At 35.9% G+C, this 21,375-nt stretch overlaps 5 protein-coding genes across 5 annotated transcripts; 1 reads left to right on the plus strand and 4 right to left on the minus strand.

Moving 5' to 3' along the window:
• Window positions 1-1,135: 1,135 nt before the first annotated feature.
• LOC140781410 (uncharacterized) lies at window positions 1,136-2,339 on the minus strand. Its single transcript, XM_073127358.1, has 3 exons — window positions 1,974-2,339; window positions 1,647-1,895; window positions 1,136-1,429 (listed from the first exon to the last, which is right to left on the minus strand). Exons 1-3 carry the CDS (start codon window positions 2,337-2,339, stop codon window positions 1,136-1,138), a joined length of 909 nt encoding a protein of 302 aa, XP_072983459.1.
• Window positions 2,340-4,963: 2,624 nt separating this feature from the next.
• On the plus strand, window positions 4,964-8,907 carry LOC140782883 (rhodanese-like domain-containing protein 4, chloroplastic). Its single transcript, XM_073129732.1, has 8 exons — window positions 4,964-5,866; window positions 6,485-6,587; window positions 6,686-6,766; window positions 7,021-7,095; window positions 7,183-7,257; window positions 7,368-7,448; window positions 7,855-8,091; window positions 8,558-8,907. The coding sequence occupies exons 1-8, from the start codon at window positions 5,241-5,243 to the stop codon at window positions 8,603-8,605; spliced, it is 1,326 nt and encodes a 441-aa protein (XP_072985833.1). The 5' UTR covers window positions 4,964-5,240; the 3' UTR covers window positions 8,606-8,907.
• Window positions 8,908-8,969: 62 nt separating this feature from the next.
• LOC140781411 (bidirectional sugar transporter SWEET3b) lies at window positions 8,970-10,654 on the minus strand. The gene is given in 6 exon segments (XM_073127360.1): window positions 8,970-9,215; window positions 9,295-9,414; window positions 9,537-9,698; window positions 10,200-10,422; window positions 10,521-10,557; window positions 10,651-10,654. Coding segments are annotated over 6 exon segments (792 nt in total).
• Window positions 10,655-12,425: 1,771 nt separating this feature from the next.
• LOC140782211 (transcription factor TRY) lies at window positions 12,426-14,351 on the minus strand. The gene is made up of 3 exons (XM_073128677.1): window positions 14,039-14,351; window positions 13,839-13,929; window positions 12,426-12,830 (listed from the first exon to the last, which is right to left on the minus strand). Exons 1-3 carry the CDS (start codon window positions 14,088-14,090, stop codon window positions 12,722-12,724), a joined length of 252 nt encoding a protein of 83 aa, XP_072984778.1. The 5' UTR covers window positions 14,091-14,351; the 3' UTR covers window positions 12,426-12,721.
• A 4,260-nt stretch (window positions 14,352-18,611) lies between these two features.
• Window positions 18,612-21,186, minus strand: LOC140782277 (transcription factor MUTE-like). Its single transcript, XM_073128761.1, has 3 exons — window positions 20,683-21,186; window positions 20,077-20,574; window positions 18,612-19,092 (listed from the first exon to the last, which is right to left on the minus strand). Exons 1-3 carry the CDS (start codon window positions 21,025-21,027, stop codon window positions 19,027-19,029), a joined length of 909 nt encoding a protein of 302 aa, XP_072984862.1. The 5' UTR covers window positions 21,028-21,186; the 3' UTR covers window positions 18,612-19,026.
• Window positions 21,187-21,375: the final 189 nt, after the last annotated feature.

Consider the following 21,375-nt stretch of genomic DNA (forward strand, 5'->3'; position numbering starts at 1 on the left):
TGGTTTTATATGAGACATTTATGTGAGTTCATAGATTATCTACTCTTGGTATTTGATTTTGAGTTGGATCTAATAATCTCCGGTGAGTTTTTCCCTAAAGGCCTAAAGGAGATATTTTTGCACAAATTTTGTATTTCTTTTTATTCTTTATCTTTTTATGTAATTTTGCTCCTATCATGCAACATCTAACTTATTGCGCTGAGAGATTAGTCCTCCTTAAATACAATGCCACTATGTTCAATACTCGTCTTTAACATAAAATGAGGAGACCTTCTCATTCTTCCCTTCTATGCTTCTCTCTGTGCCGCCATCATTAGTATTCTCCTTCTTCTCCCTCTCCTTGTAAGAGGTCTTCCTCTCTTTTGCTCCTTCTCTTCTTCCCTCTTTCTCTCTAGTTGGCCGGAGTTCGACAATGGGTGGGTGCTTGAGCAAATCCCCACCGTTAAGGCCACTAATTCGGCTGCTTAGGGCTCCTGGCCCAACTAGTAATTATTACCACATACATTAGGGCCATAGGCCCAGTTTTGCATATTACTAATATACTATAGCCCAAAGTCTCACAAATAGCAGTGACTTACCCTTTCGATCTATCGTCTAATCCAACATTAAAAAAAAAATCCTTTCTATTCCCCAATAATAATTCATTCATGTTAACACAGGCCTGCTCTCCTCCCTCCCCATCATTCTTGGATACATTGCTACATGAGTGTGTTATTATACGGGTTGTTGCTTCGAGCTCTCTTGTGCATGTATTCTTTTGTGCCCATTGAACTTAATGCCATGTCACTTTTTTACTTTTATTTAATGTGTGTTATATCCAAAATTATGGGAGCTTGTCCATTAGGTCATCACCCTACCTCCCCTCCCTTATTTGTTGTTGAGCATTATACTTGTACTTAAAACATTTTCCTTTCTTTTGTTATGATGTTATTGAGTGAAAAAGAAAAAGAAAAGACTAATCTTATGTTCTTTAGCAACGGCAAGCAATTGATATAAATATATATATATATATATATATATAAGCAAGTTTATGTAAATCGAATCATCTAAAAACAAGAGTCAAAAGAATAAGAACATTTTTAAGAACCAATACCCGCTCATGACTACAAAAGGACCAAACTAATTCAATCCTCGGTCAAGCTTGGCTACTACCAAGAAGAACATCCTTGTACGGAGTAGCGACGGGAGGTGTGGCGGCGCCGGCCGCCGCCGTACTCTCCTCCTCGTTCCTCCTACTCCTGCTGCCTTCCAAGATCAGGGGAACTTGGCCTTCCCTTTCTATTTCTAACCTCTCCTGTGCTCTTCCTCGGAGCTTCTCGAGCTGCGTGCCATCCATTTGCTGCATCTTGAATACCTTAACCAGATTCAAAAATCCTCCTACAAAGAATAGGAGGCTTCCTGACAGACAAAACCAAGCCCAATTCTTCCCCTGCATGGACTTACATTTGAATTAGTCACATCATTACAAGTATAATCAGCAACAAAGTTTAAGACAATGGACCAAGCATCGTAGGTTCCTACTAACCCTTCGTCTATAGCTGTAAATGATATAATAAAAATCAATTAAAAGATGTCTGAATTCAATAAATTGAGGCTCTAGTACAATAATACAACCAATTAGGCTACTATGTATCATGTTGACTTACTAGTATCTTGATGCTAGAATGGGCCGACCCATAGATATCGATCCTATTATGAATTCCAGCAACCAAGAAGAGCAAGCTGCCCATTAGCAATGGGATCTGCACACTCTTTTGTAGGATCTGTACATGACCATTGGCACTCTCGTAGATCTGGCACACATTGTGGATCGACCCAACTAGCCATAACACTGGTCCTGCGATCATCAGGTTGAGCCCATGCTTCTCCAATCTGTAACGATATCCTCTCTCCATCTGCAACATCCAAAGTGAAATAACTATAAGACTATAAGATACATTAATTATAATATGTAGAAGTAAGCGTATCCAAACCTGGATCTCGAAGAAGAGGATGGCAACAAATGTGAGAACAGTCCCAACGCTCTGCACGACCGGAACGGCGAACTCGACGAGTGCAAGCTGGGCGTCGAACTCGACCAAGGCCAAGCAGTAGTCCACCGCAGCCAAGTGGGCGAAGAGGTCATGAACGTTCACAACTAGAAGTAATAGCAATCCTATCAGCACAAGGGCGAGGCCAGACTTCTCGTGTAGATGGATAGGCGAGAGCTGAGCTGCAAAGCCACCGATTAGGAGAATGGAGGCCAAGAGGTAGAGGCCGGAGTTGATGTACTCCCACCTATTACGAGCTGGGTATGGGCCATAACTACGAGCTTCTCGAGCAGTGGCAAGCTTAACCATGGTGTATATGGAAGGATTAGACGATGGATCTTTGAGAGATGGAGAGGGATTTGGATTGCTGAGAGGAAGTAATTGAAGGGAAAAAGGAGAGAGAGAGCGAGAAGAGAGGTGGGGGACAGTGGCGTGGCAGGTAGAGAGGGAGAAGTGGGGAGAGAGGGAGAGAGAAGGGGAAGTGTGGGGGTCGCTACGTGGCTACGTGCATGGGTATCCAGGTAGTATACCAGTATCTGATATATGGCTGTGGTTTTTTTTCTTTGTATTTTTTTACGATCCCAGAAATATAATAAACAGTTAAGAATTAAACATTTTCTCAAAGCTTTAATATATAGATTTAGTCTAATTCTATGTGTACTTATAAATATATGTGTACGTGTGTATATATGACTTAACTGACTCAAAAGTGATTCTACTCTTAATGGAACCCGTAGATGTAGCTTGATCGAAAGTAGTTTTAAGTGATTTAAACAAATTGCCACTGGAATAGGTGGGTTAAAAGAACTCATATTATATTATAGTGTTATTGTTTCAAATTTTATGACACTAAAATTTTTGAAGGAAAAGAAAATATACTATCTTCCACGGTTATAAAAATTTCCTTTAAAATCAAAAGCTAAACACGGGAGAAAGTTAGAAGGAAATGATCCAGTCCAAGTACAATCATAATCTATAACTTTATCTTTTAGCAAGTTAATTAGCAATGCAATTAACCCCTCTAAAGATATAAATAATTTTATAATTTTAAAAATTGCTAGTTAGTATTTCTATATCATCAATAAGAACATGAACTGTTCAAAAAATCTTTAGCTTTGCTTTTAAGCAATTCACCGGTAGGAGAGAGAGTCAGATCGACGATAATATTGAAGATGCTCTCGTTTTGAAAGAAGGATAGTGTCTTATGAGCTTTTGTAATTAATAACAATAGATAGAAGTCACACCTTAACCTTGCATAGTTAAGCTATCGAAATAGAAAATCAGCCCCTTTGATCTCATCATTGTTGATTGACGAAGGATCCATTAGTTTTAGCTTTAAATCAACTTGGGGATGGTGGTTGTGACACTGATTTAATTACCCTTTTATTAACTTATCTTAAATAGCCCTCTAAATTATAAAGCCTAATGAGTCATAATCTTGCACATCCTACATTTCTATAATTTATACATAGGGCCGGAGCTTCAAAATTCTTACATTTTACCACTAGGATACCATCTTAATGAGGACTGTAAAAAGGTCATGGCATAGAAAATTTTGGTATGACTTTTTTTTAAGTAAACAATAAAATCGATGCCATGAGTTTGAATCCCCCCACCGACATTAGGGATACTAACTATTTCGTGGATTTTTCATATGAATATTATATGCATATTATTTGGGTTCATTAAACCCATATTATCCATCTCTTACTCGTATTTCTCCTTTCTTTCTCTCGCCTATTTCAACTTGTATGCACCCTTATTGGAGAGCACACCACACATCCTCAACTATGAATATTCTCCAACGAGGTTTTCCCCTAAGGTTCTTAATACTTGCAAGTTAAGATGAGACGGGGACGAAGAGATGAGAGATGCTAAAAAGAAAGGAACACAAGTAATTAAGATGAAAAATGGATGAGGGAGGGGAGATAGTGGTCCATAGAAGAGGAAAGAGAAAAGTGAGTTAGGTTGAGGGTGGAGTTAGGAGATAGAGGAGGGGTGGAGTTGATCATTGGGCCTAACTTGTCTAAGCCCAGTAAATTTTAATCAGGCTAAGTCAAGCTCGAGATCGTGTTGGGCCCGACGCAAAAGCCCTCCTATGGCTCGGTCTATTATGCCCATCTATTTTTATATATTTTTTAGTTTCATATTAGATATTTAATTTATTAGTAACTACTATATAAGTATGTTCATATGAAAGTTAAGTAAATTATTTTCATAGAGACCTATTATGCCCAGCTCTATAAGATAGACCTTTTTTTTCAAACCTAGCCTCCTACGTTAGTGAGCGATAATATACTATAATATTTTAGCCCGGCCCGAGTCAAGTGATTACTAGGCCGAGCTATAAAAAAATATTTAAGCTCGGTTGGCCCAAAAAACCCAGACCGGAGTAACATTCTTGGCATGGGTTATAAACATATACTTAAATCCAATTGGCTCGAAAAGCGGTGCTGGGTAACACGTGACTTTATTTGAATGAGTTGCTTAGTCTATAGTTAATTTAATTTATTTACATAGTAATTATGGATTATAAAAATTATAATATGGTATCTTTGATGTATTAGATCTATATTGAATGATAAACATCACAAGATACGATAAAAATGATAATAAAATAAAATATATTAGTATTTTTTTATCAATTAAAAAAAAGTACTATTCTTTGTCCGCAACTGGATCAAATATCATGCCAATGTACTGCAAAAGAGCTATCACTAGTAATCCCAAGCTTTTCTAGCGACTACTAGAAAATTTGAAGCCACAAATCTTCACCCGGAAATGTCTAACATCACACTATAAGACACTCCTCTACAACTATTCTATTATTTACGATGTACTCTTTTTTTCTTCTAATGAATTGCTAATGTACTTCAAGAAAGGCTGCGGTACGTACTACCTAAAATAAAAATAAAAACCCAAATCTTCTACCCATCGCAAGGAAATTTTGAAGCCACATAAAGTTTCTAAGCCTTAGCTACAAGAAAAATATGGCCTTCATAAACTACAAGCCTTAGGAACCATTTCCATCCGCAAAAAGACCATCTCATCCTGCTGATCAACTTGTCGAGCTCCCAGTTGCTCCTACCCCCACCCTCTTTCCACGCAATCCTATTGAAAAGCTTCAAGAATCCACGGAACCCAGTCGAAACCAATGTCTCTCCATTGATTTCTTGAAGACCCAACTCCCATTTCTTGTAGAATTATGCCATGGAGGTCCTTAATGCAGCAGGCGTGACTCCAGTCGCACTCCACAAGGCCACCTTCTCCTCTGAGAGGAGAACAGAACCCAGAAAGCTCTTTCCTTTCCGGTTCCCGAGGCCTTCTACTTCCAGCGTGCAAGTTCCGGCCTTCGCTGCTCTCTCCTCGGCTCTTGCTCTTGCTAATGGTGCCCTGGCCAAGGCTTTAACCTATGAGGAAGCTCTGGAGCAAAGTGCAAGCGGTGATTACTCATCGGAAGGCTCTCTGGACTTCGATATCGGGCAGTTCTTTGATGGGTTCGTGAAATTTGCATTGGAGAATCCTCTGGTCGTCGGCGGAGGGGCTGCGGTGGCGGTAGTTCCTCTACTTCTATCTCAAATTCTACAAAAGCCGAAGCCTTGGGGAGCTGGCTCTGCGAGAAATGCTTACGCCAAGTTATCTGAGGATGCCGAGGCCCAATTGCTTGATATAAGAGAAGGGAGGGACTTTAAGGAGGTGGGTAGCCCGGATGTTCGATCATTGAAGAAGAAGGCGGTTTCTATTACCTATAGAGGGGACGACAAGCAAGGGTTCTTAAAGAAACTTGCTCTGAAGTTTAAGGATCCTGGGAGTACTACATTGTTCATTCTTGACAAGTAAGTACCTGAGATGGTTGTCATTGAATCACAATTCATTTGATTCCTTTCTGTCCTTGTGAGATAAAATAGACTAGGGTAGATAATTCATAAACTGCAATTTAACAAAGTTAATGCCTTGTTCTAAGAATGTTCTTTCTTGCACAATTTTCCAAGAGTGGGAACTTCTTCTTTTTCTTTTCTTACAGTGGATCTACATTTTTGCAGCGTAACGAGACATTTGGGTTGATATAAGCAATGCATACCAATTTTAGGTAGTGTTATTATGTGCATTGTAGTGTGTAAATTTGTCAAAGCATCCAAAAGTTCTAGGAATTTAAATTGCCGTGGCAAAATATTGTTACCTAGTATTCCTGAAAACTGAACAAATATCTTTTGATTATGAATCAAGTTAAATCACCAACTCTTGTCTTTCCTGTTATTTCCACTTCCAATACATTTCAGCATTTGCATATAATTCTCTGTTGTTTCTTTAACAATATAATGGCAGTAAGCATATTTCTCCATCCAAACATTTACTAGCTATAACCTTGACTTTTCTGATACACTTTAAGTGCTAGTGCACATGAAATCCTTTACCGACAGTTTTATTCTAAATTCATTATGATGATAAAACAGGTTTGATGGAAACTCTGAATTTGTCGCTGAACTCGTCACCGCCAATGGTTTCAAGGGTGCTTTTGCTATCAAGGATGGTGCAGAGGGAACTCGAGGATGGATGGTCCTTATTTCATAGTGCTTCTTTTAGTGTGTGATTTACACGCTTCATTCAATTTATGACCTACCGAAATCTTACTATGCGAAGTTATTCCTTTGCAGAATAGTGGGCTTCCTTGGTCTCCACCTAAGAAGGCTCTGAATGTTGATGGTTTAAAGGATGTAATTACAGGCACATTTGGAGTAAGTTTGCCTGGTGTTGTTCTTAGTTCAGTTCATTTATCTGATTTTCTATATTAGAGCTTCTCATCTTCCAATTCTTTTTGAAACCATTAATATACTATTTCTTTTGTATTTGTTTTTCTCACCTATTTATGTTCAACAAATAATGTATATATTAATATTAAACATTTAGCTTTGAAATCCGAAATGTGTGCTTGGTAATGTGATATTTTATTATGTCATTACCCACATAGTAATTAATTATCTATTTACAGGAGAGTTCAGATGGTTTGCCTGTTACACTTGGATTAGCAGCAGCTGCTGGTTTAAGTATATTTGCATTTGCAGAGGTAATTAGCAATTTCCATACTGATATTGTAGGTAACAGCAGGAACTATTTAGACACTGTGATCCACTAATACAAAAGTCTGATGCAGATAGAGACTGTGCTCCAGCTTCTAGGATCGGCAGCTATTATTCAGCTAGTCACAAAAAAAGTCTTGTTTGCTGAAGTTAGTATCTGACACTCTGTGAATGAAATCCTCTATTTCCTCAGCAGTAGTTAGTAATGAGCAGTGATCCTCTAATTATGATTTCTTACTCCTGTTTATTCTGCTGGCAGGATCGAAAGGTAACTCTCCAACAGGTCGATGAGTTCTTGAACAACAAGATTGCTCCTAAAGAACTTGTTGATGAGATAAAGGTATTTCTCTTCTTGTTGTTATGAGGCCATCCGAATTAACCCTTCTGCTTTTACAGATGAATCACATGTTCTGATCAATTAAGTCGCACCAGCAATCTGTGGACTGGAACTATATACTTATATACTAATTGCTACATGACATATACAAGCTGATCTGTTAATTTTTGAACTGTGTCGTCATTTTCCAATATTGTTTAGCATTTCTTGGAAAGAAATTATGTCACATCAGTAATATTTGATCATAGCAGCTGAGGGATGAAAATCTATCTAAATTAAGCTATTAATTTTTTTATACTAGACTAGAATTGCATGTGCATGTTCTTTAGATATCAAATAGATTTGGCAAAGGGTAATACATCTTTTTCTGCTGTAGTGGTTAACTGATATGTTGATAAATTAACTTTAGATGATTGGCAAGGCTTTCCTACCTGCACCTAGTAGTGTCAAGACTCTACCAGCCCCAGCAGAAGGAAAGTCAGATGCTTCTACGCTCTCTGCACCAGTACAGAAAGCTGATGTGGTACTTGAAACTAAACCTGACCTGAAAGAGGAGAAAGTCGCCGATCCTCCTGCACAAGTCAATTCAGTTCCCAAAACAGAAGTCAGCAATGGAATACCCAGAGCTCTTTCGCCTTTCCCTTATGTAAGCCTCAGCCCTATTCCGCAACTTTACATCCTTATGTTCCCATTCAGCCTATTTATCTTCTTATTGAAGCCATATGCATCTTTATCTGAGATAGAGAGTACAAACTGCTCGTCATAATAATAAAGACACTTCATTGGCTTGCACAAATTTTTTTCCAGGTTAAGCATTTCTGAATGTAAATTATTAAACACACCCAAATTTGATGACAAATAGAAGAAAGACAAGAAAAAGAAACTGCAAATTTGTTTTAAATTGGTAGAAGGATCTTTTGTCATCTCATATTTTGCAATAGGAATAAGAGAAACAAGGAATTTCAGTTTAGTGTTAGAAATAAAGAATTGCCATCTTTATTTATTACAGATTTTTTGCTTGCACTTTCTAGTTTCTTGCTTTTTTATAATGCTGCAATTTTTCATTAAATTTTGTTTTCTCTTACTATTTGTGCATTCATTTATCTGTGCAGTATCCAGATTTTAAACCTCCATCCTCCCCTTCTCCATCACCACCATAGACACTTTCCTGCACCACGCAGAACTTGCTGGCTTGTCATTCTTGCACTGGGGTGCCAAGTAGGATGCCATTCAGCCGCATTTGCACAAGAAGAGTATGAGAATGCCAGAAAATACTGATATTTTTACAAGAGATGGTCTCTTCAAATCTGTAGAACTTACAGGTCTTCTGTATTTGAGTAAATTCTAGTGTGACTATATATTTTGTTTCTCTGCCAGGATTGGAACTCTGATTCATTTTTTCCCTACATTTTGATCATGTAAATCTGGAATTCACATCAATAAAGCTCTGCACTTGCACTTCTTTGTTTGTTCCATCAGCATATATGAATCTGAATACAAAACACTTACTAGCTACATTTAATTTCATCTAACACGATTACGTAGTTCATCACTGGTTGTCATCTGTGCCAAGTGCGTTCTTTTTTTATGGAAAGGGAAGGATCTAAGTTCAGCTCTAAACTTCAAGATTTTGTTCAGTAACATGAATCTCAATCCACTCTTCTCCAAATCCATTCTATTGTGTTGTTCATGAGATTACTTTCTTTCCCTGTAGATGCAGTACAGAACCAATTGAAGGAGACCTATGGGGCTACCAAGGAGATTGGGTGCCTGCAAACAAAGAAACAAGATCATTAGTGCCATAAATGTTGTCTCTCATGTTTACGGTGCATAAATTTAGATTACAAACTGCGAGGAATAGATCCCTCTCCAGAAGTCCATATGCCATCCACAGAGAGCTGGTTAAGAAGGAGAAGAAAGATAAGTAGAATGGCATGAACTCCACGCTTTTGGTCTTTATCACTCGCTTCTGCGATTTTAGGGCATCAGTTGGAAGAAGTTCTTAGTCATACACATATATTCATACTCAGAGCTAATGTTGTTAAGAAAGGACAATGTTCTTAACCACAAGGACATGAGAAAAGAACCCACCACAGCTACTAATGGAGAACTGTACATGGATATAGAGGCCACTAAGCCAATGCTGCCAACAAATACTTTGCGTTGATGATGATCATGCAACGCAGTGCTTGAGACAAGTGCAGTTGTACTGAACACTACTAATGCTGCCGCCATCATCAGAATAACTAACTTCTGCACCAGATGAGGGAAATAACAAATTGATAGTGATAACTATTCAGCTTAGCAAACAAATCAGAGTTCTTTCTTTTTCATTAAAAACGATGCTATTCATGTGTACTTCAAATTGGAGGCTTCATGATAATTGCAGGTGAAACTAAAGTGATGATCAATATTGCAAGTCAGTGGAAAATGTCATTAGGATATATCAATTGATATGAATGGCTAAAAAAGATTCCATATAGAACACACAATTTGAATTTGTTGATACTGAATGTACTCTTCATAAATATGCTTATCCTATCAAGTCTACTAGTTTTGAATACTTAGTTTGCGACAGGCTGATCAAAATTCCCAGACAAAACTATTTTCTGTGTTCAATCTATTCGTTAGGTTGATGCTTGTTGCTTAATTTTTGAAATGTCTTTCTTTCTGTAGTGTTCTTTTCAGTGCTAACTACATGAAGGCATTTACAGAAATATAGCAGAAGGCTAAAAGGTAAAATAGCAAGCTTGCCTTTTGTACTGGCAGTGCAAACGATATGTATATGCCAATGAATGAGGTCTCAAGAAGTATCCCTAAGCCATTGATGGTAACTACAGGAAGGTTTTCCCATTGGCAGCTTACTACTGGCAGACCATACCAGGTATACAAGAGGCAATTTAATAGAGCTACGGCGTAAGGAATGCAAGAGAATTCTTCTGTGCTTCCCTTCTTTATCACCCTTTTGAAAGTTAATCTGAGGAAGAATATTGTAAATGGTAATTTGGTTATATGATCAAAGCTTTCTACTTATTGCAGGAGAAAAACTAAAAAAGAAGAAGAAAGGATGAGTACATGGGTGCTGCATAAAGGAGCAAAGAAGCTGCATTTCCTGCAAAATCATTCAGGTAACTAACTATCAGAAGAAAAAAAAAAATGTTCTAATTTGTACTCTTTTTCTACAAAATGCAGAAGAGAAAATTACCCATTATTCCTACGATTATATGAATAGTATCAACCATCCTTTTTTTCCTCAAGAATGCTTCTTTCGCCTGGTATAATGCTGCATGAGTTACATGATATGATGCTATTTATAGTGGCCACAGAGTGGATTAGTAAAATGTAAGAGAATGAGAATTTAGTTGCAGTAGCATGATCAGCAGCATATGGTTTCATACAACCAGGAAGATCTTTAAATTAATATAGTTGGAGATCCACTTAGTGCCCTCTTCCTATTAAATAATACACATTTTCTAAGCATGCCAAGAATATTTCTCTTTAAGTGTTTTAGGTTCTTCTTTTGTTTGCAACTTGTTACATATGACTTCCACTAAAACAAAAGTTCCACTGTTTTCAACCGAGATAACCATGAAAACCCTTTAATCTATTGTTAAGTCTCATTGATTCTGCTGGAAGACTAGATTACAGATATGAATTGTGGGTCCTAATCTATTAAGAAATTGTTCTAAGTGGATGTATGATGTTGGTAGGACATGATAAAACTATTGAGATGTAAAGAGTTGGGTTGGTAGAGGTTAGTGATTGGGAAAACCATGAAAGTAGAGATGAAAAGGGAAGTAACCTATCTAATTTATTTGGTTATCCATGAAATCCATGTGAACAAGTAAACTGCCCTTAACATGAATTTCATCTGCCACATCTACATTATCACCAACTGTTAAGTACTTGAAATGCATAGGATTAGAAAGGTAGATTGTCCTTTTCGCATGATCATTTACTTAACTTGGGGTTTTGGTCAAGCTTGATAAGAATCTAATTAGTTAGATACGTATTGTTATTACCATCAACATAAATCTCTTCCTTGTATTTCTTTTATCCTCTTATGGTGAGCAGTGGATCTTAGAGTCACGTTATGTAATTACATCAAACTTTATGCATTATTTAACTAAATGACAAAGTCGTCAGTGACTTTTTATCCTCCACTTTGGCATCTACAAGTGAAAAGTTCTCCAAAATTGGACCTACTTTTCAAATACCAACCTATCAAAACAACCTTGGTAAAGTTCTTTAAAAGATCTAAGAGCCAATAAAATATTTATTTGGATCCACATCACACCACTAACTCAAGCAAATTCCATCTTAGTTAATTAGAAATGCTGAGACTGCAGGCAATCTTCTTTAGGAATAAAATGATATCCATAGGTGGTAAAATTTAGTGGATACCTCTTTGACTTTTCCACAAAAGAACTCTACTTTCTTCATTTCTAAACCCAACAAATAGAATTCTTAAAAAAAATATTATAATTTTTCATATCAGATGAAAAGAGCTAATATTAATATAAACTATTTTATTGTTTAGTTGAATGCTAATATAAAAAGTAACAGTTACATTTAATGTAATATAGCTTTGATATTAAAGTAACAAAATATAGTAAATTTGCATTGATAATTTATGAAATTTTAAATCAAATGATGAAAAATATCATTGATTTGATATAAAATAGTAGTAATTAGGTGTTGTCTAATTTAACGACAAAATAATAATTTTAGATTTTTATTAAACTAATTTTTAAAAGTTGTAGTATACTATAAAATAAGTTAAGTTATTATTTAATTATCACACCAGAATAAGCTTACTATTCGGCCTTTGCCAGAATTGGTTTTCTATTATCTTAGACATGCATGCTATCTCCTAATTTTCTTTAATTTCAACTTACTTTTTGTATTTTAAACTTAAAACATTTAACTCGTGTGTATGTGTATATATATATAGTCAACACTAAATTGCAACCGTTATGATGATTTTAGACCAATTTGGATAAGAGTTAGATGAAAAAATTAGGTACACCTCCTGTCAACTGAGATAGGATTGCTCATAGAGATGCATGCCTACAGCCTACAGCCTACCTCAAAATTTAGACAGAGAACGGACAAAATCTCTATCCCAATTGCACATCACTGCCTAAAGACATTACAAGAAACAAAAAGACTAATCTCACCAAAAAAAAAAAATTAAAATTAAAATAAAAGAAAGAAAGAAAGAAAGAAAGAAAGAGTGGGTTGATCTTTTATCCAGATAACTGATGAGCTTGATGTCATTTCTTCTTCTTCTTCTCAGTAAAACCTTCTCCATTTCTCATTATCCAAAACCTCTCTATTTCCTCTGGCTTCCGCCCTGGGATGCGTCCTGCAATTAATGCCCACCTGAGAAGGAACACATAGTTCATATGAATTCCTTTGTGTTCAACTGCATAGGAGTAGTAATAAATACTTGCAATCTAATGCCACCTCTATCTGTTTTCCCAGGTGGAAACACTCGTAGTTGATCAAGGGATTTCTTTTATTTGCATATAACTTGTTTTTTGGGGTAGAAATAGCAATAGTAAAAGACAACAAAGTCGTTGTGATTTTCTAACGAGAATATTAGTATATTTTCTAAGTTTTTAAGTCAAATAGTTATCGTAGTTAAGAAGACAATAGAAACACTACCGGTGATTTATTTATTTTTACAATGGAATAAGTTTTCATGTGAATGTAATTCCTAAATAGCCCAGATCATAGAAACATGATATTTTTAACTTATGTTAAATTAAATTTAACTAAAACCGAACTTAGATTTTGAAGAGGACTATTTTGACTTGAAAAAGTATTTTAAATAGTGCAAAAGCTATATTATCTAATGTCGTAGTACGAACGAAAAAAAACACTCTAAACCTTAATATGTTTATTAACTTTAACCACAACCTATTTAGAATTTCCATGAACATTTTCTGTTAAAATTAATCACACTGGCAATTTAAAAAAAGTCAAAAGTTTTGGCGGTAATAAGCATATTATGAAAAAAAAAAAATAGTAACAATTATATATAAAAAATAATAATTACACTTAGCTCCTAAACATTTTTACTAAACTCAAAAAAATAGATATATAAAATAATAACTATATAGAATCTCTAAACTAAGAAATTTTTTCAGAACAAAAGATTTTATGTGGTGAAGAAAAAAAAATCACTGTGGATGTATACTAAAACAAGCGATAGCTAGATCACGGGTCTAGATATACTTAACTCACAAAAAAAAAAAAGAACATTAAAAAAACACTATCAGTTTAGGTGTTCTCCTAAACCACTACTACTTACCTCACTTAACCATCGTTAAGAAACGTGTTAAGCTTATCCGAGGTACTTAAACAGAGGTAGATAATGATAATTACCTGTCACCAACTAGCCGATACATTCTATAGATGAGGTCTTCTTCTTGCTCTGTCATGTTAATGATCTCCCATTCGATGCTACTAACCTCTTCTGCACATCATGCAACACATGGTTAATTAAAAAACCACAAATTAGAGATTAACAAAACACTAAAAACTCCTCTAAACTCAATTAAGAAGGTAGCCTTAGCCTCCCATACCTTCGGAGTCATAGCCGCATAACTTGCGGTGTTTCCTCCTCGGCTCTTCCATATGTATCACAAAGAGCCCTGGGAGAGAGGGAGAGAGGGAGAGAGGGAGAGAGGGAGAGAGGGAGAGAGGGAGAGGGAGGAAGACGAGTTTGATAGAGAGAAGAAGGGTTAAGTGGGAGTTAAGGAAAGAGGAAGGGAGGAAATGGGATTTAAAGAGGCAAGTTTGGTGGGAAGTGAAAAGTCGTATAAAAGAACGGCAGGTGAAGAGAGAGGGTAGACCAGAAGCCAAAGCCTGAAGGTCTGACGAGTTGTTTCGAGTTCCGGACCCAAAGGCAGACTGACTCTCTTGGAAGTATATCCAAACGCCAACAAAACCCACCACTTATACGAACCAACCGATCAAGTCCACCCCCGGATGCACCAACTGCCTCCATCCTTGGTCCCTTTGCAGAAAAACCCCTATATAATAGCATCCTTTTACTAAAAATATCAAAAAAGCCCGTGAGAATTAATGTTTTTTAAATTTCGAAAGATACCCTCACCTTCTTATTATGCACAGGGCACAGGGCACAGGGCACAGGGCACAGGGCACAGGGCACAGGGCATAAGGCCCCCCCCCTTTCTAAGTGGGGGGGCCTATTTTTCAATTAACATATGATTTAGTTTTACGAAGAATATTCTTGGTGGATACATTCTCATTTAAGGAGATGACTCAAACGAATTTTTGCCCTAAAAATATTCTCTCTCTCTCTCTCTCTCTCTCTACGTACTCTAAGTGCACGAGATTTGAGATAGAGAGAGAGAGAGAGCGCGCGAATTTTAGTGGTCGTACGTTCATATATTGGTGTGTCTGAAGACAGACACTGTAAGGTGCACGAGATTTTTTAGGTGACGGACATTTCTATAGGTAGCTAACCATGAGACCAGGATTTTTCCTATGCCATCTCTTTTTTAAGGTTAGCAACGTTGGAAAGAATAATGAAAAAAAAAAAAAAATTTTAAAGAAAGGTGGCGGTCAACGGTCAACGGTCAACGGTCAACAGTCTTTTATTGAGGCCCGGTTTGCTTTTTGAGTTTAGGGAAACTGAGAAACTCTTAAATTAGTTTAGTAATTAAATATTTTTTTATATCTCTGATTAAATTAAGACTAACTAATTAAGTTTAGAACTTAGTCTCAAACTCCATAATTTTTTTTTTATTGATGACATGTCTCTCAAGGTAAGGTAGGGTGAGACTTTTTATAAGATAGAAGTCTAGAATTCAGTGAGTAAAGGAGAGGTTTTATAAAATAAAAATAAAAAAAAACTATTTGGAAGTGTTAGATATGTGAAGAATAAAAACTCAGTAGACATTTCGAGTCAGAATTCCAAGTGTTAGATAAATCATTTTCTGAGGAAGTAAAACCGGTCGTATGGCCGATAAATCCCTCGACTCAAGTGGCCTTTAATGAGATTTTATTAATATTTTGGAGATCTGATTAAGTCAGTGAGATTATTTGAACCTTGGTACGATGGAAGTATAAAACTTTATTGTTCGAACTATGTTATGATTTGTCTAATCCTCAAAAAGCTAGATGCTGAGAAGATCGGTGAATATAGGCTTATAAATCTCATTAGTTGTTGTAGCTTCAAAATTTTAAATGAAGGGTTTAACAAACAAGTATAATGTAATAGTGTGATTGATAAAAAAACTGGCATTGCTTGTACTGTTTTTATTACAAATACATACATCTTGGACTGTATAGCTACTGCTCATGAAGTGTCATTTCATGCCAAGAAATGGAAAAGAGAAAGGCTGATGTTAAAATTAGACTTTGAGAAGACTTATGATAATGTTTGATAAGATTATCTTACTGAAACGTTAAGGGGGTGAGAAGGCTATCTTTTCTAGCTCTATTGCTCTAAATTTTAATGGAAACTTAGAAAACTATTTTAAACGCAGAAAAGGCTTGCGGTGAGTCGACACAAACATGCACCTTTTCTATTTGTTATTCCAACCGATAGGTTTAAAACAATGCTGGAGAAAGCTAAACATAATGGTCTAATTGCTGGGCCAAGTGATGATATTCTAAATGGAAGCCAATAATCAATTTTACAATATGAAGATGATACATTATTGGGCTATCCTCAAATATCTGTTCTATTGTTTTAACATATTTCAAGTCTGAGGATTAACTTTAATAAGATTTCTCTAGTGTATCTTGGGAGTATTGCATAAAAAATAAAATGCAAGTGGTGATGATATCATTTAAATTTGTAAGAAATGAATGTGGAAACTTAGGGAAGAGAGGCGTGAGAGGGCATTCACCTACCCACATATTCTTCTAAAACTTAATGTTTTTACATCACCCACATTTTACAATCGTCAGATCTAATGGAGTGCCCCATTTGAAAGATCCCTCTCTAGAAAGGTGATATTTAATAATTGAAACTCGATCTCTCTTTTTTTAATCTCTATAGTATCTTCTGCACACAATGTCTGTCTAGATTCTTTTATTAAAAGAGAGAAGTTTCCATCACTACTCTGCGAAAAGAGCTAATCTTTTGTTGCATATTTTCCTTGCACTTGAATACAGAAAAATCTTTCTTTCAGTAAATTTTTGCGAAAATAAAAGCATTGATATTTTGTAGGAAATTCTATATCTAAAGATGCACCTCTCGCTAAATTTTTGTTATTATATGATATATCCAGAGCCTCATATCTGGAGCAAATTGCTTTATCTTATAGTCTGTATATCTATCTTATAGTATTCATTTTTTTTTTTCACTAGATTTACAGTATCATCATAATAAATTAAATTATTTTCATATAGTAAGGTTGTAATCAAATTTTCAATAAGCAAATTGCTTTATCCTCATCACATCTAAATTTTATAAATCTGTATCTTAATTTAATTATTTTTACGCTCAGTCAGAGAAGTACCTTCCTTAGACTGGAAATGAATGAAAAAGTTTCTTCATTCAGATAAAATAGAGAGATTAGCACAAACAGAAAGAGAAAATACAATATCTATGTAGTTTGGTGATTAGCCTACATAACAGATGGTGCAAGGATTAATCCACTAAGAAGTTTCAAAGTTAAACGAGATTATAAATCCCAAATCTCTCTCTCCCTCTCTCTCTCTCTCCCTCTACCCCTTTTAATAAACAAAAGCAACAAAGAACACAGATGTCTGCTTCGATGAGAATGATTCACACGAGGCTTCTGGCTGCCGTACGTGCTAAGCTTATTATTAATCCCATTTCCTAATTGGGTTAGTCTTTTATAACGGTATCTCGGTAATCTAATAGGTCTAGTATCTAATAAGATTTAATCCAATAAAGAAAAGAACTAATCCAACTTAGGACTAGAAATTTTTATGTGTTTGGTTGATGAGAAGCGGTGAAAGAAAAAATTGTGAAAGTTTTTAGTAAATGTACTTCTAATAAGTAATTATAACTTATTAGTGTTTAGTAAATATTAAAATTATTTATTAAAATGAGTAGTTATTATAACTAATGATAATATTAATTAATATAAAAAGGTGGAAAGTATAATTATCTATTCTTAGAATAGAAAGTGAAACGAGACAAGTTTGTGATTTTCGAGAAGTAAATAGTTTTTTACTCTATTTTTTGAATCCAAACACTACGGTGAACTTTACAAACAAATTATCACTTTTTTTCTTTATTTTTTATTAATTAAGTTATATCGCAACGCCTTAATATTATTATCTAATTAAATATAAATGTATACTCAATATATTTTTAATGGATCCTTGCTTTTGTTATATATAATACACCAATATAAATGACAAAAAATATGGATAAGATGGGTCTTGATGAAAAAAAATCTCGATGAGATTTGGACTCATGAACTCCGTCTGGTAGGGATCAAAGCCAGTTTGGAGAGATGTCTCGTCAAGCTATATTTAATCACTATTTTTTATGTAGCAAAGGGCACCACCAATATACCAACTACTGGTATGTGGCTCAAATTTAGTACCGATGAGTCGAGAAAATTAAGGGGCTGAATTTATGGTTCGGCAATTTAATTGTTCTCCTATCTACTCATACCTCAATACTAGTAACTGAAGCAACGATTGTGCACAAGGCTCTCACCTTCTTTTAGAATAAGAATTTTCTCAATGTTATCGTTAAAACTAATTCGTTCTTGCTGGTCAACTGCTTAGCAGTAGGGTCAAAGACTCCTTAAACCGTTTAGGTCCTTATTGATGATATAAAATCCTAACTAGCAATTTTTAAAATTGTAAAATTATTCATGTCCTTAGAGAGGCCAATCGGACTGCTGACTGACTTACTAACTAAGGTAGAACTATAGGTTATAATTGCACCTGGACTAGGTCTTTTTCTTCTGATCTTTTATAATCTTTAGCTTCTGGTTCTAATGAAGCTTTTTGTAGAAGTTAATAAGTATCTCTCATAAAGAAAAATACATATTCTCTCATCTTCTCTCGGAATGGAACACCTCCAGTCAAATCAAAGAATGAAAAAGAATAACCTAAACAATAGATACAGCGACAAATCAATATTCATTGATTCATTAAATTAGTATCAATTTGATATTTACGTAGCAAAGGATCCCATCAATATACCAACTATTGCCCATTAATTTTCTTCCAATGCAGAACACGTCCGATTAGTATCATACAAAGAAATAAAATCGACACTACTCTTAGGGATTAAACAAAAAGGAGTGTCACATAAAGGGAGTTACGTACGTACTAATGCATGGTGTCATGCTCTGAGTCAATTACTTGGAGTAAAAAGCAAATCAAACTCCTGATCAGTTGCCTAGTTGAAGCTCGTGATATATGGACTATATATAATGCCCATGTACACACTGGGCTCAATTCAGGTCTGGATAAGTAGATATAAATGCCTCTCACAATATTCTCCTCGATTCTGCAGCATTATTCATTACATATAACTTTATTGTGAAAAGGCTGAGATAGCTGTCAGGAATTAATGTTGCTGATGCTGTGCCTGCAAGTATGTTTACGAGAAGGTCTGCTGGATTTCTTGTACGAGTTCTTCCAGACTTATTTTGCACTCTATTCCTATCTGTGAAACAAATGAAAGAAAACAAATAGTCTTAATCATATGAATATCGACACTAATAAAAATAAAGTAGTTGTTGATAAACATATAAGAAAATAAATAGTCTTAATCATATGAATAACCAAATACAAGACGATACCGAAGAATGGCATAATTGATGTACCTTCTGATCGTGTTGAATACGATCAAAGTATAAGAAGCAAGCTTCCAGGAAGACCATCAGTCTCAACATGCAATATTCTCAAGTACCATCACATGTTTCATAGGAAAAAAAAGTACCAGCACATGATATAAGTACTTTTTGGTAGGTGAGATTTCTGATTAATTCTAGTTGCATGTAACAAGTTCATTGAACAGCACAAGTTCTCATTATAATTAATTAATGTCAAGTATCTGAGATTTAAAAGGGTATAGACTTTACCACTAAATAATTTTCCAAGTGCATGAGTACATAGCTGCCAATCAAGGGATTTGTGAAGCTAGAATGTAGTAAAATCCAGGGACTTTTACATAATAGATATTTCACACTTCAAAATTCTCGAGAGAATAATATATTAGTTATTTATTAATGTTTGTTAACTTTAATAATAATCTGTTAGAAATATTTAATTAAAAACTAATCTAATGACACTTCTAAAGAGCCACAAAATTTTAACACCAATTATGATATTTTTAAAGAATGTAATGATAATTATTACACTTTGAATATTTTCAGTTCAATTATGTAAGGAAAACCCTAAAATCTATACTTCATATATATTCTTCTTATATTATTCTGCCGCGAGAAAAGCTAGGTTTATCGAGCTCGCCTTGTTTAAACCCTTAATATAGTAACTTTGTGAATGCTATTTCCTGCTAGAATCTAGTAGGTATTTGAGTCTAGTGTTCATAACTGTAAGGGAAAAAGAATGAAAAGAATCATAGAAGAGAAGTAACAGCAGAAAGAATCCAGAGAGAAAAAAAGGAGAAGATAGGTATGTTATATACCTTAATGGTGAAGCAGTACATCATAGTATCGTCAACAGTATTGATGCTCAGATGAAGTATTTCCAGGTCAAGTTTTTCAAGAACAGCAGCCATCTTCACAACTTGGCCAGCGGTGCGATTCGACACGGTCTCCAATACGACGTTCGACCCAGAGAACTTCACCTTCACATCTAATGGCGACTTGGAATTATCCATGGAAGTAGAGGATTCAAGAGAAGTTGTCATTGTGGGATACAAGTGACTTTGATGCATCATTCTTGGCTTGTAAGGGCTCCTTTGCTGTGGAGTTCTTGGGCTAATTGGCGAAGTAGTCAGTCTTGGACTCAAAGGTAGTGGCTTTGGGCTCAGTGGTGGTCTAGGACTACTCGATGCTGCAGCTCTTGGGCTAAGTACTTCGCTATAAGCTTTTCTTTGCTTCTTGGCCTCTAATGACTGTAGAACTTGTTGCAACTCCTTGATGTAATCAACTACTCCTCCTATGATGGATGCTTGATCTCCCTGAAAGCAAACAAGCCATTTAGAAGATTGAAATCAACGAACTAATTCAATAAGCCTATAAACCATATAATCAAATATGTAATCCAAGTGTTTGACGAAATGCCCTACTCGTTTGACGTAAAAGTTTGGCATCAGTGAGCGTAGCACCACAAGATGCTCGTTCATTTGCTTCCTCCGGCTGCGCTCCACCGCGATGTGTGTCGTCTTGTTGTGCTGCCCTAACACCGCTCGTTCCGACGAAGCCGAGCACTTGGTCTTCTTTCGCTGTCGGCCGTCGTCTTCGCCGGGCTCATGATCGATCTCACGAGTCCTCTTGATCCCTAGGTGTGCAGGTGTGGCATCTTCCCATGATTCCAAGAGGGTGAAGAGATCATCTTGAGAGGTGGGTCGGCTCAAATTTGACGGTCTAAAATGTGGGTTCTCGAAGAGGATCGATAGGCCGTCTCCTCCCATGTTACTAGAAAAACTAAGAGTAAGTTGCTAAACTTCTAGCTGTATAGCGAAAGGATAGTAAAAATTAAGTGAGAAGGAGTAAGGAGAGGAGAGAAGAAAACGACCGTTGGAGCTCATGAAACGAGCAGATAGATAGATAGATAGATAGATAGATAGCTCATGAAGACTTGGCGATGAATATTATATTATTTTGGGGCCTTCGCGTCGGCGCCGATGCTTAAATGGCGAGAGTTCTTGCCACCGCACACGTGGCGTTTCCGGCTGACAAAATAACGAACATTATTTGGCACACAATGTAGAAATTTAATAATGGTTTTTTAATGTCCTCCGCAATCCCTTATTTATATA

This window comes from Typha latifolia, chromosome 2 (assembly GCF_019914945.1).
Source record: "Typha latifolia isolate L0001 chromosome 2, TyphaL0001v2, whole genome shotgun sequence".
Taxonomy (NCBI): domain Eukaryota; kingdom Viridiplantae; phylum Streptophyta; class Magnoliopsida; order Poales; family Typhaceae; genus Typha; species Typha latifolia.

Excerpts from the sequence above, each read along its gene's own strand:
- LOC140781410 (XM_073127358.1), bottom strand. The coding sequence starts at position 2,339 with ATGGTTAAGCTTGCCACTGCTCGAGAAGCTCGTAGTTATGGCCCATAC. Across the intron at positions 1,896-1,973 it reads TCCTCTTCTTCGAGATCCAG|ATGGAGAGAGGATATCGTTA; the intron begins GTTTGGATACGC and ends TGGATGTTGCAG. Across the intron at positions 1,430-1,646 it reads ATTCTAGCATCAAGATACTA|GGGAAGAATTGGGCTTGGTT; the intron begins GTAAGTCAACAT and ends AAGTCCATGCAG.
- LOC140782883 (XM_073129732.1), top strand. The coding sequence starts at position 5,241 with ATGGAGGTCCTTAATGCAGCAGGCGTGACTCCAGTCGCACTCCACAAG. Across the intron at positions 5,867-6,484 it reads ACATTGTTCATTCTTGACAA|GTTTGATGGAAACTCTGAAT; the intron begins GTAAGTACCTGA and ends ATGATAAAACAG. Across the intron at positions 7,449-7,854 it reads AACTTGTTGATGAGATAAAG|ATGATTGGCAAGGCTTTCCT; the intron begins GTATTTCTCTTC and ends AATTAACTTTAG.
- LOC140782211 (XM_073128677.1), bottom strand. The coding sequence starts at position 14,090 with ATGGAAGAGCCGAGGAGGAAACACCGCAAGTTATGCGGCTATGACTCC. Across the intron at positions 13,930-14,038 it reads ATGCGGCTATGACTCCGAAG|AAGAGGTTAGTAGCATCGAA; the intron begins GTATGGGAGGCT and ends CATGATGTGCAG. Across the intron at positions 12,831-13,838 it reads TATCGGCTAGTTGGTGACAG|GTGGGCATTAATTGCAGGAC; the intron begins GTAATTATCATT and ends GTTCCTTCTCAG.
- LOC140782277 (XM_073128761.1), bottom strand. The coding sequence starts at position 21,027 with ATGGGAGGAGACGGCCTATCGATCCTCTTCGAGAACCCACATTTTAGA. Across the intron at positions 20,575-20,682 it reads CAAACTTTTACGTCAAACGA|GGAGATCAAGCATCCATCAT; the intron begins GTAGGGCATTTC and ends GTTTGCTTTCAG. Across the intron at positions 19,093-20,076 it reads TGTACTGCTTCACCATTAAG|ATAGGAATAGAGTGCAAAAT; the intron begins GTATATAACATA and ends TTTGTTTCACAG.